Source organism: Eptesicus fuscus, chromosome 18 (genome assembly GCF_027574615.1).
Source record: "Eptesicus fuscus isolate TK198812 chromosome 18, DD_ASM_mEF_20220401, whole genome shotgun sequence".
Taxonomy (NCBI): Eukaryota; Metazoa; Chordata; class Mammalia; order Chiroptera; family Vespertilionidae; genus Eptesicus; species Eptesicus fuscus.
In genome coordinates, this window is record NC_072490.1 from 24,191,949 (window position 1) to 24,211,857 (window position 19,909).

At 51.1% G+C, this 19,909-nt stretch overlaps 1 protein-coding gene across 3 annotated transcripts in view; it reads right to left on the minus strand.

Annotated features, from left to right (window-relative positions):
• The window catches only part of GALNT15 (polypeptide N-acetylgalactosaminyltransferase 15), a 36,971-nt gene extending 18,256 nt beyond the window's left edge, over nucleotides 1-18,715 (minus strand). The window contains exons 1-3 of one of the 3 annotated variants that reach the window (XM_008153375.3): nucleotides 17,558-18,715; nucleotides 5,935-6,101; nucleotides 3,889-4,093 (exon numbers count right to left, since the gene is read on the minus strand). In XM_008153375.3, coding sequence (XP_008151597.2) covers nucleotides 3,889-4,093; nucleotides 5,935-6,101; nucleotides 17,558-18,087 — 902 coding nt within the window. In that variant the 5' untranslated portion in view covers nucleotides 18,088-18,715. Of the gene's footprint in view, nucleotides 1-3,888; nucleotides 4,094-5,934; nucleotides 6,102-11,988; nucleotides 12,034-17,557 lie in introns of those variants that run through there. The other 2 variants (XM_054729473.1, XM_054729472.1) reach the window with 2 other exon arrangements.
• Nucleotides 18,716-19,909: the final 1,194 nt, after the last annotated feature.

The following is a 19,909-nucleotide window of genomic DNA, read 5'->3' on the forward strand; positions in this document are numbered from 1 at the left end:
GGCCAGGGTTTTGAGAGAGCAATGACTTTGAAATAGTTGATTTGCGGCTTATTACACTGTTTGCTCACCATTCCCGCCCCACCTTGTTAGTGAAAGCTCTTAAAAGACCTCTCCTTGCTTTGGGGGCCACAGGTCCTCGCCTGGTGACAGACACCTCTTGCCTTGAGCCTCAGAGGCAGCTGGGCCCTTTGCTCTCTCAAAGAGCAGCAGCTATTAGGAGCTGTGCCTGATGGCTTCTACCATGTGGCTTTGCTTGACAGGAGGTGAGGAAATGCCTGGCAAGGCCACTGGGGGAGTAAAGCAGACCCTGAAAGGGGACGCTGTCCCAGGCCACAGCACACAGGGCATCACTGTGTGCAGTAGAAAGAGATGAGAACTCAGACCCTGTTGGGCGGCTTTTCTTTCAAACCTCACCTGTGAGGGCCTGCAAGCCTAACGCTGGGGCCAGACAAGACCGAGTGCACAGGAAGCAGCGAATGAGGGGTGGGGCGACCCAAAGGTGTCAGATCGCAGAAGACTGGACATGAACAGGGAGCCAAGCCAGGATGGGTCAAGAACCAGATGCACACGGAGGTGTGGGGGGCGGGGTTGCGGGGGGGGGGGCGGAGAGCGAGGAGAGTAAGAGCCAGGAAATTAGAATTTTATGGACTCACCACCTCTTAACTATGGAAGCCTTCTCAGGAAGCCCCATTTTATTTATAGCTGAGGAAACAGGGGTATTGCCAAGTTCTTTTCCCTGAGCCTAGGGTGAGAAATCTCCAGATCTGTGAAAATGGTGCCGATGTGAGAAGCAGACATCACGAGGGACTGGTTTTAATCACTGTTTTAACGCATGTCTCACAACCAGGGGTGGGCATGACTAAATGTTTCTCCCTGATCCACTTCTCCAATCCTTTTTTAAAAATTCATATACAATAAAAAGAGCAGTAGACCCGGAGTGTGTCTCACAGCTCCAGAGTGTGTGCATGCCCTCACACACCTGCTCGCCTCCCTGAACTCCCATTGCCCTGTGAAATGGAGCCAACAATATCTGCCTGAGGCATCTGAAAAGAGTCCATTAGGGTTATACATAAGGCTTAATGATATTAATTACTGACTTCCTAAATGTCCAAATAAAGGAGCAGAGAGAACAGCTCGGCTGTCAAGTATCTATTCTCTATGACTCATTTGCCCTCCCTGAACTCAGTACTTCCTTTTTTTTTTAAATATATTTTTATTTATTTCAGAGAGGAAGGTAGAGGGAGAGAGAGATAGAAACATCAATGATGAGAGAGAATTATTGGTCGGCTGCCTCCTGCATGGGGATCGAGTTGCAACCCAGGCATGTGCCCTTGACCGGAATCGAACCAGGGACCTTCAGTCCGAAGGCCAACGCTCCATCCACTGAGCCAAACTGGCTAGGACTGAACTCAGTACTTTCAATAGTGAAATTATGAGATAGGACCAGATGATTTTAAAGTCCCCTCTGAGAGCTATCCATCTGTGATACCAAGACAGGACTTAGATGGGGGATGGGCAGGATCAACGTTAGGTTCCACCCTGATGATACACAGTCATTGTGATTTTGAGAACAGAATCCAAGATGATGGCCCCTTAGGGCTGTGTGCTGACTTGTCCTAGTCCTAGTGCCAAATTTATACATGTCTCCTGTTCTTATGTCAGCCAGGAGGGGGCAGTAATCTGTGTCACAGAACTGGGCACAATTGACCCTTCTTGATTTCATTCGAGCTCTGATTATTCTTTATTAAAAAGGAATCTGGACTATTAACTATTTACTTCATGTTGCTTGAAACCTTCTCCATCTGGTGAAATGCTAACACCTCTTCGCCCAGACATTTTAATTTTTCATACGTGTGGTCATCTCTAACTTCAAATGAGACAGTCAACATTTATCGTGGGAAGAAGAGTGCAAGAATAAGAGTCCTGGGCTTGGTTCTGGCATCAGCCCTGTCTGGCTGCACATCATAAAAAAACAACCATTTATTGAGCTCCTACTGTGTGACAGGTCTCCATGAGCCCGAGGCATGCCTGAGGTGGTCCAAGAGGAGCTAGTCACCACCAGGTGTTGGTTTCCTGAGTGGGACATTCAGAGTGAGGGAAATGGTTGACAAGACATGTTGAGGAACTGTTTTGAATGGATCAAGCAAGCAGGGAGAGAATGACAGCAAGACGGGGAAAGAGAACAGAGAAGTGGTCAAAGGAAAATGTTCAATGTTAGGCTAAGGGGTGTGTAATGCAGCCCTCTCCAACGTCATATTCCAAGGGCTGGCCTTAGTTAGAAAAGTAAAGACCCCTTTCTAGAAACCAGAAGACCAAAGAATGCTAGTTCTCAATGGAGCTTTAGCAATCACCGCATCTAATGTTTTGGTTTCAGGGGAGAGTGACCTAACAAAGTGTAGAGACTCTTTCCCAGGTTATGTTACAGTTGTGATTAGGAAGTTGACTTTTCATCAAAGGTACTGATAACCCTGGTGCGCTGTGACCCTTCCCAGGGGTGTATGCAACTTAATAGAAACTGTTCTCCAGGCCTCAGTTTCTGTGTCTATCAAACAAGGTAGATACAACTCTGCTTCCCTGTGCTTCTTAAAAGCCTCAAACATATTAAAAACAAAAAACAAAAAAACCCTAAGGAATATGCTGCTCTCTAATGGTCATCTTTTTCAATGATGGATAGATGGTCTGTGAGTGGCTGAGGCTGTAGACCAAACATGTCAAACTCGCAGCCTGTGGGCCACATGCGGCCCACAAGGAATATTTTTGCAGCTCAGCCAATATAACAGTATACAAAAAAACATTCTAATAAAAATTTCGTAACTTTATTTTTACAATATCCTGTTATACATAATCCTACATGATAAAAGGGTAATATGCAAATTGACCCTAACGCTGAATGACCAGGAACTACCGGTCGCTATGACACACACTGACCACCAGGGGGCAGACACTCAAAGCAGGAGCTGCCCCCTGGTGGTCAGTGGGCTCCCACAGGGAGAGCTCTGGTCACCAACAAGCCGGGCTGACGGCTGCGATCGCAGCAGTGGTGGCGGGAGCCTCTCCTGCCTCCTCAGCAGCACTAAGGATGTCCGACTGACGGCTTAGGCCCAATCCCCTGGGGAGCGGGCCTAAGTCGGCAGGTGGACATCCCCCGAGGGGTCCTGGACTGTGAGAGGATGCAGGCTGGGCTGAGGGACTCCCCCCAAGTGCACAAATTTTCGTGCACCAGGCCTCTAGTCTATAATAATAAAGGCGTAATATGCTAATTAGACTGGATAACCTTCTGGATGAAGCTGGGGCTGCAAGGACTGAGCCCCTTGCACGAATTTCATGCATTGGGCCTCTAGTTATTAATAATGAACTACAATGTTTGCTAATGACTGATTACTACAATCGTGTTGAATTCATTTCCCTTACACGCTTTACGTGCAGGCGCACCATTTCTCTCCACTAATACTAGCAGCAATAATTTTAGCAGCCAATTGCCACGTCATTAGTCTTGGACTGACTTGTTTGGTGTGTGCAACAGGAAATATTTCACTTTCGGAGAATAAGAAAAATAGGTTTGTTTGCATTACGCTTATTAATTTGTGCAGTTATTCAGTGTCTGATAAGTTACTGTACAAGAAAAATTATTAATTTTTATTAAAATGTTCTATTATTTTACTATGTTAACAATTACTCATTTATTTCAGCCCTTTGTATTCAGCATGTCTCTATCGAAATAAACCTATGTTCCTATGAAAATTGAAGCTTTTGGGTTTTTTTTTGCGGCCCACATAAACTTAAACCTTGTTTACTTGGCCCGTGTTAGCCTTTGAGTTTGACATGCTTGCTCTAGACCGTTTCTCCCCCCTCCCACCTCTGGCTCCCCAAACCCCAGTGGGTGATTACCTGTCACCAGCTATTCTGCTGAGGAGAGGCTCCAGCCAGCCCGGGTGGCACTCGCAGTGGGAGTCCATGAAGACCAGCACGTCCCCAGTGGCCCTGGTGGCGCCCAGCATCCGGGCCCCGATGGCGCCCAGCCTCTTGCTGCTCCTGAGCAGCCTCACCCGCTCCAGCCTGGCCACATACTCGCTGAGAGCGGCCTTGAGCTGTCCTGGAACCGACAGGGCAGTGGTCAGTGCAGCATTTCACCACTCGACTGGTGCATTTCTCAGTGGTAAATGTGCTGATTTATTCCTTTGTAATTCATTTTTGGGTAAGTTTGTTAGCTCCAAGTTCATTCCCTAGAGAAGGGTCTCTATTAATGAAGTTGTTAAAATTTCTGAACGTGGACGTCTGAGAACCAGCCCCTCGGTGATGCCCCTATACTGAGCAATGCTCGTCCTTTTCCCCAACATTCATTCTCGCCTCCACTTTATTAACAGAAACTTGCTCAGAGCAGCTAGAAGCACTTACCTACCAAGACTTCTTAGTAAGTAGCCTTTTGATCCAATTCTGGTAAAAATATACTAAATAAGAGGATTCTGCAAAAACTATTGTTTTACCAAATTTTTCTAAACTTAGCTGGTCTCTGCCTTTTCACTCTTTTCCTGCCCAAAATATGGATGTGATGCCCAGAGGTAGAGCAGCCTCATTGTGATTATGAGGCCAAAAGCCACGCTCCACGTGTGGAGATGGAAAGCAGAAGGAGCTGAGGACAATGGAGGTAGCTCACAACCCCATGGCCCAGCTCCTTTGCCTCTACACACGAAAGGAGAAGAAAAGTCTCCCCAGTTCATCAGCTGATGGGGGAGGGACCACAAGTGTGCTCTTGAGAGAACTCGGCCCCAGCTGAGGGTTTGGAGACTCTGGGCACCTTCACCAGCCAACCCAGCTTAGCCCAGGGCCTGCTCATTCATCTGCCTGCTATGCAGCTGACGTGATTCAGTAACCCCGGGCACTCCTGAGGCCTCCGGCTAGTCTGACTCCCTGCCATGGCCAGACTGGCTGAATTCCCAACCTGAGGAACTTCGGAAGAACTAACAGAGGCACCTGGCCTCTCTGTCCTGTCCTCTGTCATTCCCCTTAGAAAGTGCTTTGCAGACCTCACAAGGGCTTGGCTTCCCTTAGAGCAGTCTGATCTCCCCACAAGGCCAGGAAGGGCCTGTCGGCCATTCAGTTGAGCCAGAAATACACTCCTCAGGCCCCAGCCAAAGACCGGAGCAGTGGTGCTCTCAAAATATGGTCCAGAGACCAGCAGTATCGGCATCACCTGGGAGCTTGTTAGAACTACACAGTATTGAGCCCAATACCAGGCCCAGGAACTCTGGGGTGGGCCCGGAAGTCAGTTTTAACAAGCTTGCCAAGCGATCCTGATGCACATTCAATGAGAACCAGTGCCCTGGAAGTCAGGCAGGGGGCTCCCCTCTCTCCATCTTCCTTTAGGCACCCAGCCATGCCGTGGCTGGGTCCCCCTAGTGAGTTTCCTGTCAGTGGAAACATTCGAGCAGGTTGGGCTCTGGGCCTGACTCCGCTGCACTTGGCATAACTCAGCTCCGGTCAGTTCTCTTCTCTGGACCCCAGTTTCCTCACCTGGGAAGCGAGTGGGAAGATTGAATGCCTAATGCATGTCAAGTGCTTGGCTGGCCCTGTGGCTAGGAGGCAGGGAACGCCCACCAAGTGGCCACGCCTTGTGGTTCCTGAGTGTCTTGGGCAGAAGCTGCTGGGACTCTGAGGAGGTCGGGGCTCGGGGGAGAGATCCCAGGGGCCCAGGCTGGAGCGACCCTCCTGAGACTCTCACCTTGCTCGTCTTCTTCACCGTTTCTATCCTGTTCCCCCACTTCCGTACTGGTGGCCCCGGGGGCTCTGCAGTCATGAATTACCTGCACCTGAATTCTCATCTGGAGGTCCGCTTCGGGGAACTTTTCCTGAACAGGTTCCAGGGCCCCGTGTTTGCATGGAAACCCCCCAGGATTCCCTCCCGCCGGGTGGAGCCTGGAGGAAGCCCACAGCCACCTTGCTGGCTGAGGTCGTCCACGAGGATGACCTCCTTCAGGAAGGCCCTGGGCGCCGTGTCCAGGATGCTGTGCACCGTTCTCAGGAGGGTGGACCAGGCCTCGTCGTGGAAACAGAGGATGACGCTGGCCGTGGGCAGGCCGTCCTCAGGGTGCTGCTGCAGACACCTGCAGGGACGACAACCGGGGACCATGGGAAGAAAGGCCATAGAAAGTGTCCAACAGCCTCGAATTCACTTCCCAGGCCCTGGCTGTGGCTGCTCCAACCACATGCTTTGCCTCCCAACTCTACAGCTCTCCCTGAGTTTTCTTAAAACTCCCACACAAAGAGAGCCCAGTTCACCCCCACAGCAGTGCTGTGTACCACCTCCCAGCCTCCCGGTCCTCGGAGCCCAAGAGCTCCTTTCCAGTGTTTAATCCATGCCTTTCTCAGAAGAGTGGAGAGCTGTTGCCACCATTCTCAGCAGATGACTGTCCTAATCTGTAAAAATGGGAATGAATTGTCGTAGGCAGTTAGACAGACTTGAGCAGAGCAAGGACAATGGGCCAGGAACAGAAGGTCACCAGGATGGAAAGTCTCAGGTGCCTAGCAACAGACAATCAATTGTAGGGTGGACCTCGCCCCCAGGGTGACTTTTCCTCCCTAGAGATAACATCTAGGCCTCAGTTGTCTTTCAGTTCCAGGCCCAGAGAAGCAACAAAACCAGCCAAGGCTGACTTCAGGATCAGCTGCATTGAATAATGACCCCTGCCCTAGAGCTGGCCAATCAATCGGTGGAGACCACAACTCTGAAAGGATACACCTGGAAAATTGCTGAATAGTCTATTGAGATCTTTGCCGGGGACCTCCCCTAAAATCTCCACCCTTAAAACCCTTTGCCTCCCAGCATAACCATTGTTGCTTGTCTCATTTTCGGTTCTTATAAGTGTATTTCTTGTATCACATGATCTCACTCATCCAGGGGAAATAATGAACAACATAAACTGATGAACAAAAACAGACCCGGAGACAGGGAAGCATCGATAAGACTGTCAAACAACCACTCTACAGTATGGCATAAGAGGCCTCCTGAACTATTTAGGAAGTGTGTTAACAGCGCTCACATCAAAGCTTTTGTAAGGAAGTGCTTAGCACAGTGCCTGGCGCATCCTGGGGACTCCATCAACCGAAGAGATTCTTACTGAAACCCTCACGCTTTAAGACCACACTCCTCGCACATTCCTCAAAGTCAGGATAGAGAGCCTCCTGCTCCGCTAAATAGCCAGTGTCCCGGGGCCACCGACTTCCTCTCTCTGACCTCAGGGAATGGTGTCTGTAGAGAGGCCGTCTAGCCTCAAGACTCAGGGCATAGATGCTGGAACTCCGCCACTTCTCGCTGTGTAAGTGGCCTGGGGCAGGCACTTTGCTCCTTGGTGCCTTGGTTTCCTCAGGGTGATAATAGCAGCACCCACTTTGCTGGGCTGCTGTGACGGCAAAGTGGCCTCCGTAGAGCACCAAGAGCAGTGGCTGGCAGGTAAACGCTGGGTGGGTATTTGCCGCTGTTGCTGGAAGAGGTGCCATTGCTGTAAGATGGATCACTAAAGCTATTCCAGCTTTGTAATTCTGTTCTTACTCTTTGGGACGCTCTTGGGATAGGCGGGAGGAAGGAAAGAGAGAAAACCAGAGCAATAGAACTTTTAAAGAGAGTTTCGTAAGACTCCCTTTCTCTCCAGCTGTCTTGCTCCAGAATTTTCTATGTTTTTATGGGTAGAAAGAGCTGTGCTCTCTCTTCACAGTGAGAGAGGATGGCCAACAGATAAATGGGCAAGGAGTGCGACTGGGATAAACTTAATAGGTTGCTAAGGATTTGGAAAGGCCCCCTAGGTTTTTGAAAGTCAACACAAAGCTGACGAAGATGCCTCCCTGGGCTGTGGAGGTGGGTGACCTGCCTCAGCCCAGAGAGGACTTTCACCTGCTCCGTGGGGAAGCGCACAGCCTTCAGGACCACACAGACGGCTCTGGGGCGTCTCTTCGGGCAACTGCAAAACTGCCAGGTGGTGAGAGCTGAATAATCACAGGCATAATTTGGCATTTCAGGGGAGATAAGCGTGGGCTCTGGGTGAATCCTGGGGTTCGTGAGGAGGCCCAGCACCTCCACATGGCTCTGGAGTACAGTGCTAAATCCTATAGACACCAGCAAGGCCTTGTGTCTCAGGCCCATCAGATGCTTCTCAGAGGAGGCAGGGGTTGATTGTTTCTGGTGGGTAGAATGACCTGGAGGAGGTGGGCTGTGGATGGGGCAGGCTGTGTAGCCCCCAGACACAGTATGTACATGGGCTCCTGAGGTCCATGGTCATCTTCCCAGGGATGGGCTTTGACAGCCTGTGAGTAACTGGGCCTTGTGAGGGTGGGCAAATGGGATGAGCCCTCTCTATGCCAGGTAGTAGCACAGAGGGGGGAAGGGTGTGGCAGGGGATACCCTGAGAGCAACTGTGGGGTGTGGCTACAGTGTTTGGGCAGGTCCTAGCCTTGGACTGATGAGAGGGCACAGTCCTCTCCTGGCCACATGCAAGTCCCAGCTTGGAGGGCAGAGCCCTCCCAGCACAATTATAGCCAACAGCTGTAGTGGTAAGCTTGAACCTATGGTCCGAACACGTGGCCCCATGTGCCTGAGTGATGTGGGCTTGATAGAGTTCAGGTGCATGTAGTTGAGTAGGATTGAAACCCACGAGAATGTTGTAAACATCTTGACCACGCCCTTACTTTGCCTTGTGGAATGAGGCTATAAAATATAGACACGGCTTGTGGGGTGCGGCGCTGTGTCTCCATGAGGAAGCAGCATCCCACCGAGACCCAGCTTTCATTCTCTTGTCTGTCTTTTCTAAGCCTTTCACCCGCCCCCACTCAGGTTCACCCTTGGCTGTGCCGGTGAGGCACAAGCAACCAAGCTGCAGCTCCATCCACCTTGCTCAGAAACTGTGTCAGCTTAGAGCACCTTAGGAAGTGGCTGTGTGTCAAGTGGCTAGAGATCCAGCCTTGGCGTTACACTTGAATTTCGAGTCTGTCCTTAATGGACTTGGACAAGTGACATAAGCTCTCCGATAGCCACCCTTCCTTTCAATGGTTTCCAGGTCCACAGAGCCACATGCATCTATAGCAATCCATGTTTATTTTTCACAGTCCTCTTGATTCTGGTACGTCCTTTGTAAGCATGCATTTACTCTACCTCAGTTTTCTCAGTTGTGAAACAGGGTTGTTGGAAGGATGGAGTGAGTTAACAGATATAAAGTACTTAGCCCAGTGCCTTGTTCAGAGTAAGAGTTCAGTACGTGCTAGTTATTATTATTATTTACTGCAAGCCTCGTATGTGCCTGGAAGTTTACCTCTCCAGGCCTCAATTTCTTCATCTACAAAATGAGGATAACAAGTCGAGTTCTTTTAGAAGCTATGTAAAGGTAATATAAGCAAAGAGATGTGCTGTGTGCTTTGTCCACAAATGGAAACAGTTACTGTGACTAGGTGTATGCCCTGTGCTGGCTGGCTTCTTGCAGTAGAGGATTGGCCTGATGTTCTTGGGAAAAAATTTGTAGAATTTTCCCGTATGCTGTCCCATCTAATCCTCCTCCCCATCATTGGGGCTGTTGCATTGCCCAACCCCAATGGGTGCCATGCTCCTAGAACACCATGTGCTGGTGCCCTGTGGTACCACCACAGCATGGTGGTACTGTCCTCACTCAAGGTCACAGGCAGAGAAAGCAATGGCAGTGACTGGAGCTCAGACGGACCCCCTGCTAGACCCACTTCCTTAGAACACAGGCCTGGCAGTGAGATGCTCTCAGTGACCCAGGAGGTCCCAGGGAGCAAAGGCCTCCCATCTGCTTGCTCACTTAGGTGGCTTTGGAGGCTTCCATTTTGTCTTGTAAAATGCAGAATGAATTCCCTCAGGAGGGTAATGCCTGTGATGGCCAGCACCCAGCCACTGTTTGGCTGAAGTGAGTGTATAATGTTTGGGAGACACTGGGGAAACAATAAGAAAAGGTCCAGATTGTGGGTCCCAGCTCCTCTGTGTTGGGAACCCTGCCCATATCCCCTAGGGCCATATTGTTATAGTGCAGGACAGGCTGGCTTCCAATCACCCGAGGGCTTTCTCCCATCCCACTGCTGGAGGTGCTCTCCCCAATCACCTGCAGGAGAGAATTAACCTCCCAACCGCCCCACAGCCAGTGACTGAAAAAGAGTAGGCGTATTAATACCCAGCAACCTTGACTTCAAGGGTGGGGGTGAGCAATATACTGTCTCCCGGACTCCCCCACAGGGCTGCACTCTAGCTGCCCAGAAGTAACTACGCTGGAAACATGCCTCCCGTTGGCTGCTTTATGCTCCGGGTCCCCTCCCACTGCTCCCTGGCATCACCTGTACAGCAAATGCTTGTCTCAGGCTCTGCTTTGGGGGAGGCCAAACTGAGGTAGTCTCTGATGTCATGGCGTTCATATCCCATTAAACAGACAACCAAGTAATTATTCACCAACTGAGACACTCAGGGAGTGGGGCCTGAGAGGAAAGCTGAAACTGGGGTGGGTAGGACACAGTGGAGAGAGGGTATGAGGGTGGGGAACAGTGTTCCTGGCAGATGTCACAGCCTCTGCTAAGACCTGGAGATGGGAAGAGGTGTGGGCATGGCATGTCCCAAGAAAGGAAGGAAAGGTACTGTATTCTAAAGTATACTTCCCCTTATTTACTAAACATTATATTGATAGCAGTTTTCTATTTTATGATGTATCTTCAAATCCTTTGAAGGAATAAGGTGGGTAAACAAACAAGATGTGCGTGGCTGGTGTTGCTCAGTGGTTAAGCATTGGCCTATGAACCAGGAGGTCACAGTTCATTTCCCTGTCAGGGCACATGCCTGGGTTGCAGGCTTGATCCTCAGTGTGGGACATGCAAGGAGGCAGCTGATCAATGATTCTCTCTCATCATTGATGTTTCTCTCTCTCTCTCCCTCTCCCTTCCTCTCTGAAATCAATAAAAATACATTTAAAACCAAACCAAAACAAACAAGACAGCAACAGGTAAGTGGTCCATACCAGGGGCCTTGGGCAGGTCTCCAGGCCTCAGGTTCTCTCTGCCAGGTGGGGGTGCACTGTTCCCCCTGCTCTACCTGGGCTGCAGCTCTGCGGAGGCAATCAATGAGGCAGTGCGCACATGTGACCATGGAGAGGAGCCATGGAGAAATATGTACTTTCATTGTTAAACAATGGGGCTACCTACTTTCTTTGTCCTTCAACCAGATAGCTGGTGCATATTCTACTACCTCAGTTTGTACACACACACCCACGTGTCCAAAGGCCGAGTCTGACCTCACTTGTCCATCTTCTGAGTGGCAGCAGGGGAGAGGAAAGATCTAGGGCTTTGGAATGGAATCAGCCTGGCTTTGAATCCTGGCTCTGCTGTTTACACCCCCTAATTAGCCAGCACAAGGATGCTGATACATACCCTTGTGCAGCCCGGGGTGCTGCTGGATTAAAGGGGATCATCCTGGCCCAAGAGAGCTGCTCAGGAAATGTTAGCTTTGTATCCTCACTCTCCCAGATCACGGGCTGTGTTTACGCACAGATGCTTGCCCGCTCTTCATGCGGCTCCAGGGTCTCCTGTGAGCTCAGAAAATGCCTTTGGATGGTGATTGGAAGAGGGTGAGTCACAGCGTTGTACCAGATGGCCTGGCTGTGGCACAAACACCGCCTCCCTCCTGCTCCCCCACCCCCACCCCCACCTTCCCATTGTCAGGTTTTCTAAAGCTATTTTGGGGTTACTGACCTCCAGCTCCTACCAGATCAACAGAGCACCTCACTCAGGGGACTTCCATATCTCAGTTCTGAGCCCACCATGTAATGGCCTGGCTGCTTGTCTATATCCCCACCGTGTCCCCCAAGCTCCTTGGGGTTGGGCTGGGTCTTGCTCACCTTCTCACCTTTAATAACTGCTAAATAAATATTTGTTCAGTGCATGAAAGAAGACACCGTTCTTGCTCTCAGGGAGTATATAGGCTGGTTGCAGATACCAGCAGGAGAGTAATACCTTACAGCCAATTTCCTACATTCTGCGGAAACGTTCGGCCCCTCTTGGCTGTAGTTGATGTGGCTCATCTTGGGAACACCAACTTCCGAGCCAGGCCTGGGGGAGAAGGGCTGGGCCACAGCCTGGAGATGATCCCTTGGAGCAAAGGTAGGGATTTCTTTTTCTGCCAAGGGCCACTGGAGATGGATAACAACATTCTCAGGCCGTACAAAATTATCAACTTAAAAATTAGCCTGGTATTTGGTCAAACATTTAATTAACTCACCCCTAAAACCAAATGATTTCATGAGCCTATACGGCCCACGGGCCTGGCATTCCTACCCCTGCCCTAGAGGGATGGACAAAGGAGCTTATGGATGAGAGAGAAGTGTGGCAAGGGCTGGAGCCTGCAGTTGAGGCTGATGCGGCCAGCCTGGCGCTCCCCACAGTGGAGACAAGTCATGTAAGGGTCACGAAGTCCCCTCCTCTGAAGTCTCCCAGTCCCCTTCTGGAGGGACTCTGGCCATCCTTGGCCTTGCTCTGATCTGGGCCCCCTGGATATATGTAAGCAGTTTCTACGACGTTCCAGATAATTCCAGTGTGCCCCCAAATTTGTGATTATTTAGCAGCCCCCAGGGGCAGAACGTAACTGTTTGGTCAGAGAAAGGACAATGATGTCAAGTCCACAGCTGCCTGCTCCAACCTTTCTCTGTCTTTCCAGCCCACTCCTGGGTCCTATGCCCAAGAATACGATAAGGGCAACTTCTGTTTGGGCTTGAATCCTGGGTGAAAACTCATCAACATTTTGTTTGATTTGAGCTATAACCTCATGCAAGGGTGTCACCTCCCTTTTACAGTTGAGGCTCAGAGAGGTTGAGTGATTATATAAAGTCACACAGTAAGAGGTGATGCCAGGATTCAACCCCAGGCCCACTGTTCCATGTGACTTTGATTTAGTCACAACTGTATATAAACCAGGGTAATATGGGCCCAACCATAAACACAAGTTACGAGTTGAAGGAGGCAGGTAGCACACAGCCAGCTATAGCTGAGCTGACATTTATGTTCAAGTACAAAACCCCCAGTAAGGAGGGCGACTATCTTCCTCTCTACTTTCCAATCCCAGCACGAATTCCTCCATGGAACTTTCCAGAACTCTACTACCTCTCCACTCACTTTCACTCACTTCATACACCAGTGGTTCCCCAAACTGTCTTGCATTGCTTCTAAAAATTCAGATCTCTGGGCTCCAACTCGGAACTATGCTGAGTCTGTAGTGGCCGGGTCTGAAAACCTACGTTTTAAGCAAGCAACCCGTGGGAATCTAACACGCATGTAGTTTCGGGAACTGGTGATGTAGACCCTTGCTAATCAAAAGTATGGTCTGTGCACCAGCCGTGCTGGTACCAACTGGGAGGAGGATGGAAATGTAGCACCTTAAGCCACACCCCTGGCCTGTCAAATTAGACCCTGTGCTCGAACGAGATGCCCGAGTGATTTGCATGCACGGCACAGTTTGAGAAGAAGCACATCTCTTATCCAACCTGTTCAGCATCAAGAGTGTCCTAGGTCAGCAGCAGCAGCCTCACCAGGAACTCACAGAAGTCAAATTCCTAGACCCCACCCTAGACCTACTGAGTCAGAAACTGTAGGGGGGATGCGGGGAGGCCAGGAATCTATTTCAGCCACGCCCCTAGGTGTTCTGATGCAGCTCCAGTGTGAGAGCCACTGCCCGGAGGAGAGACCACAAAGCACTTTCTCCATAGGGACCCTCCTTGATCCAGGACATCCATTGTCCTGCGCTGGATGCCAGGACCATCAAAGGAGAGCTAAGCCTGGAAGAGTGTTGAGAACTGTCAACACCAGGAGGCTGATGGGCAAGACTTTTTTCTTCCCGCCCCACCTTTGACAGCAGCATTGAAGGGCGGAGTCCACCTTAGTCCTCAGCCTGCTCCATCCTGGGCCCTTCTTTTCATTTCACCTACATAGTCATGCCTGCCCTGCCCCCAGGACCCTCTCCTCCCCACGGCACAACCATTCCACTGTGTTTCGTTGGGCCCTGTGATGAAACGCCCAGGTGGCTCCCCACTCCTCAGTGATAAACATACTCTGCTGTGTCTCCCTGTGGGACCCGTCAGTGTGAGTGCTCCCCATTTTATAGATGGAAAAACTTGAGGTGCTTCCGGCCCATGTGACTTGCCCAACATGGAGATGAAGAACATGACTTTGGTGCCAGACACACCTGGTCACATAACCTGGCCCCGGTCCCGCCACCTTTCTGTGCCTCAGATTTCTCACCCATAAAACAGAGTTGATATTACCTACCTTATACGCTTGTCATGAACATTAAACAAATGAACACCATTGGGTAGAATCCCTAGCACATAGTATGTGTTCAATACATGTTCACTATGGTTTTACCTCTCCTTCCAGAGGCTGCCTTTGACCTTTTACACTGAGTTTTTCTGTGTTGTTCCTGCATTATTGGCAAGTCTCCTTGTGCCCCCTTTCCATTGACCTCCAGCAGTGACCCTAGAGGTACTTAGAAAAGGCCTGTGGCCTGGACGGGTGAAATGAGCAAAGGCCAGGGCCTGTTTGGGGGTCGTGGTGCAGGAACTGGGGCCAGTGGGGCTGGGCTGGGTTAGGAGTCAGGATGGGCTTGCAGGAAGCTCTGGGGTTGGTGGTGGTGCGTGGCTCACTACAGCAGGGGCAGAGCTGCGGGGTGTCCAGTGTTCTGGTTCTGGAGAGGAAGCAGCAGTGCAGGGCCTGCGGATAGTAGGTGCTTAATATACGTCTGTTCTTTCATGGGTCTATTTTGGAACATTTAAAGAGGTGGAAGGAGGGGAGTCCTGTCACCCTGGAGGGAGGGTGTGTGTGTGTGGCGGGGGAGACGAGGAGGAGTTATTGTCTCGCTTTACAGAGAATCGCTTATGTATTCTAGAGGGCTGCTGGGAAGGGGAGGCTCCAGTGCCTGAAGTGCAGCCAAGGCTTGGGCAGCATAGGCTACATGGACCAGCTGCGGCCAGCAGAGGGCGTCTCACACCTCCAGAGAGAGCTGGTTGCGGGAGAGGGGGCGCGATCCTGAGAGAACCCTGGAAAGCTGGGGGTGAGGCGACCAACTGTCCCGGTTTGCCTGGGACCTGTAGGGGCTTTCAGTGCTAAAATCAGGAAAGTCCCAGGCAAACTGAGAAGAACTGGTTACCCTGACTTGAAGAAGCAACTACTAAAATGGTGCGCACACACACATGCACACATACATATGTACACATCACACACAACACAAAATGTACCCATGCTTGTACCACACACATGCACAGCACACACCCACACACTTCCTACCACCAGCATGACACATGCAGCACTTTTATACACATACACACGCAATAAATTTGCCCACACTTGCACCATACACACAACACATCTGTGTACTTCACATCACATGCATAATACACACAGCACATTTGCACATGTACACATATACCACTCACACAGTACATTTGTAACACACACATGCAGCAGATGCAATGCACACACTTGTACAATACACACACAAGCACATCATATGCTTGCTACAGGCTCACAACATAATACACATGTACACACATACCACAAAAACATGCAAAACAAACCTTGCATTGCAAAACACACATGCACATGTATGCATGGCACATGTGCATGGCACAACACATGCACAACACACGATACATGATGTATTGTGCATATTGCAACACATATGAACACTAACACATCCATAACACATACTCACGTGATAACATATGGCACAACTCATACCTGTGCACATCACAACACATACAGGCATCACATATTGTGCTACTCACATGTACTACGCACAACCCATTCAATATACACACAACATAATACACACACAACACATGCACACATACACAAAGCACACACAACACATGCACAGACACACACATAATGCACTCACAGATATGCATGTGCACAGCACATTTGCACAATGCAACACACATAGTCTCACACACACACACACACACATACACACACCCCTTTGGTAACCAGAGACCTTTTGTTTGGGGCAATATTTCTTTTTGACAAAATGAGGATACTCATTCTTGCTCTAGGCCAGTAAAAAATGTATGAACAGAATTTTAAAACTATATTCACTCACTCAGCGATCATTTCTTTACTGTGTGCTGGGACCGTGGGCTCACTGCCTGGCAGGGGAAGCAGGCACTGAACAACCAACCCATCAAGGCCCACTCAGCTTCAGATGTCATGAGTATGATGAGTTAACACTCCAGAGAGCACAGAACTGCAAGGGGCTGGGCCTGGCTGGGCCTGGGAGTTTCCTGAAAAGAGCTTTTAAAGCCAAGACCTGAAGTCAGAACAGCAGGGTTGGGACAAGGGGGAGGTGAGTGAGGCCCCCAGGCACACAGGGTAAGGAGGGGTCACTGCCATGTGCTGTCTTGCATTTGCACAACCCTGAGAGTGAGTGGCCGAGTAGCCAGGCAGGGAGGACCCCATGAGGGATCCGAGGAGTTCGTGGTCCTGCTCCCAACAGCTGCTCTACGTGGATCCTCTCACCAGGAGGGGTGGAGGGGGGGCTTGCTTCCCAGGAAACTCTCTGGGCTCTGGGAAGAGCTGTGGCTTATAGGGACCTAGATCACCCACACTGACCAGCTGCATTGCTCCCCTCTCTGCAGCCAGCCTGGTGGTGGTGGGAAGCGAGGGAGGAAGGCAGGCGTGTACAGGATGAGCCCATCATCTCGCTGGGCACAGCCTGCATGTCATCTCACTTCGCAGCCTCCTCCTCGGGCGGGGTCCCCCTGCCAGGTCAGATGGCGTCAGTGCTCCTGGGCACTGGAATCGTCCCTTTAGTCTAGTGGACCAAGGAGGGCGGCATAGAGTGGCGGTTCAGGCAGACTGGCCTGCTTTGGCACCCGCTGGCTGTGTGACTATGGGGAAGTCACTTGGCCTCTCTGTGCCTTATTTTCCTACCTATAAAGTAGGGACGATGGTAATACTAGCACCCATCCAACAGAGTTTAAGGGCCTTGTAAGTTAATACGTGAAAAGTTCTTAGATTAAAGCCAGGCACGTGGCAAGACCCACCCATGTGTTAGCTGCAATTGCTGTTTTGACCCAAAATAAAATCGAACGATGACAACAATCATAATATCAAAACGGACAGGAGTCACAGTGTTGGAACTGGAAGGTGCCCTGCAGAACCTCTGCCCCGGGTCCCCTCTGCGTTCTATAGATAAAGCTGCTTGACCTGCTAATCCAGAGACAGAAGGACTAGAACCCAGGGCGGGGAAGAGAAGGGACAAGTAAGGGCTGCTCCCTTTCTGCTCTCCAGGAAGGTGGTTCTCACCTGGAGGGCTGGTTAGATAAGATCCCGGCACCCCACCCAGGGTTTCTGACTCAGGGGGTCTGGGCGGGGTCTGAGACTGCTTTTCTAAACAGGTTCCCGGTGACGCTGCCGCTGCTGGTCCAGCGGCCACACCTGGAGAGGCGCTGCCCTAGGGACAGTGAGGCAGAGTGTACCCCGCCTTTGCTGATGGCACCCCAGCACCTGGGAAAGGGGAAGCAGGGGCCTTACTTACAGCGGATGCCGTACCTCGGGCAGCGCCCTCTGCAGGGGGATGCGGGCGCTGAGCGTCTCCTCCAGGCTGAGCTTGGTCCCCTCATCTTCTTCAGATGCCTCCTCGTCCTCCTCCTCCGCCCCCCAGTCCTTCTCTGCGGCCTCCTGGTCCAGCCTCCTGCTCGGCTGCTTGATGAACCGGTAGCTGCCCCCTCTCCTGCCCTGGCTCTGGTTCCTTCGGACCCTGGGTGAGGCCACGGCCACGAGGAGCTGATCCTCCCGCAGCGAGATCAAGGGCGGCAGGCCCTCCAAGGGCCCGTACTCTTGGTCCTCATCCTCGGACTCCAGCACCCATTCCTGGGACTCCCCAAAGTCCAGGCGGTACCCAGCTTCAGGGCTGTGCTGGGCGGCCTGGGCTGTGTCGGCCTGGTGCAGGGCCTGCGGGGGCGGGGGCAGCACAGCCACCATCAGCAGCACGCCTCCCAGCATCAGGAAGAGCAGCAGGAACTGCAGTCTGCATGGTCCGTGCCTGCATCGCTTCCTTAGGAGCATGTTGCTGGAACTTGCCAGATGCAACAGGTCATGTTCAAGTTTGCTGTCTCCTCCTGCTCCAGGATCCGTGGAGCTTGCAGCAGCACTGGGTTCCTGGTTCCACCTGGAAGTTTTCGGACAATCACTTCACCTGCTCCTTTGATGCCGTCTGCCATTTACCAACAGCGTGTGTAAGGCCAGCTCCCACTTACAGTCTGAAAGCCACAGGACCCAAGGCCCACCCCAGGTCCTCTCTGCGTGGATTTCTTTAATTGCCTTCGAGAAGCCCATTCACGGGGACTTCAAATTCAATTGTTTGGCCCCTTTGACCCCCTTTTTCTCCTTGGGAAAAAGCAATGATTCCATTCTGCTCAGGTGTCTAATCCCGTGTGTTTCGTTTCCCCCCTTGCACGAGTGGTCAGGTTGCTATGCGATGTCTGGTGGAGCTGGTGGGTCCTCAGTCCAGCAGTGCTGACAGCCGTCGTGCTGGATGCTTCAAGTCAGGTCAGATCAACAGATGAGAAGCCGGCAGGCAGTGCCTGATTTCCTTTCACACATAGCTCCGTGCGCGCAGCCAGCCAGCCGAGAGCCCTCTGCCAGACACAGCCCGAGCCAGGCGTGCGCCTCGCTCCTGGTCCTAATGCCCTCACTGTTCCCAGGCTCTGCACACCCCAGGGAACACAGCTCCAGAGGAAAATTCAAGTCGTCACTGCTAGGACCAGACCCAAACAGAAACATGCCAGGGGCTCTGATTTGAATCTTGTTCCTGGGAAGACTTCTTGCCCCACCCACAGAGGCAGGAAAGAGTCTTCCCTCCTGGTTTCCGAAAGGCTGTACATGCAAAGAGCTAGCTGACTATTTGCACCCTCAGCTTCCCACAGGTGATCTGTGAAGCTAGACCGGACTCTTCCTCCCTTCCCAGACACCTCCTTTCTGAAAACGAGGAAAGCGGGGGGGAGAGGATGCTCCCTTGCCCACAAGAGCATCTGAATGCCTACTATGTGCTGGCCACTCACGGGGAGTGCTACTGGAAGCAGAGTGGCATGCTCCTTCATTTGTAAAACTTCATTCAACCAACAAATATTAATGTGCCCAGACTGTTCTGGGGACTGGGAGTACAGCAATGAATAGAACAGACTAAAATGTGTGCCTTGTGGAGCTTACATTCTAGTGGGAGAGACTGATAGATAATTCATTAAAATCTACAGTGGGTTAAATGGTGATAAGCGCTAAGGAAAAAAATATATATATATAGCAGGGAAAGGGCTTAGGAATCATGGGCCAGGGGTTGGAATTTGACATTAAATGACAAGGAGGGTTTCACAAAAGAGTTAGCATTTGGGTAAGGAGGAGGGCTAGGCAGCTACCTGGGGATGAGCATTTGGGCCGAGAGAATAACACATGTGAAGGTACTGGGGTGACAGTGTGCCTGGCCTGTGTGAGGACAGCAGAGAGCCAGTGTGGCTGGAACAGAGTGGGCAAGGTGGACGTGCTGGGAATGGAGTGAGGGGGATAAGAGAGGTAAGAGGTTAGGGGTGGGATCATTGTAGGGATCTTGGCTTTACCTCTGAGGGAGATAGGAGCCCTTGGAGGATTGTGAGCAGAGGACAGAACAATCCACTTGGATTTTAACTGGATCGCTCTGGCCGCCGTGTTGGGATTAGACAGTAGGGGAGCAAAGGGCAGAACGGGGGGACCAACTAAGGCATTTTGCAGTGAGCATCATAAGGGCGTGGACCAAAGAGGCATCAGTGCAGGTGATGAGACGTGGTCAGCTTCGGGACATACTTTAAGTTAGAACAAGCAGGGTTGGCTGTGTGAGAGAAAGGTAAGAATCCAGGAT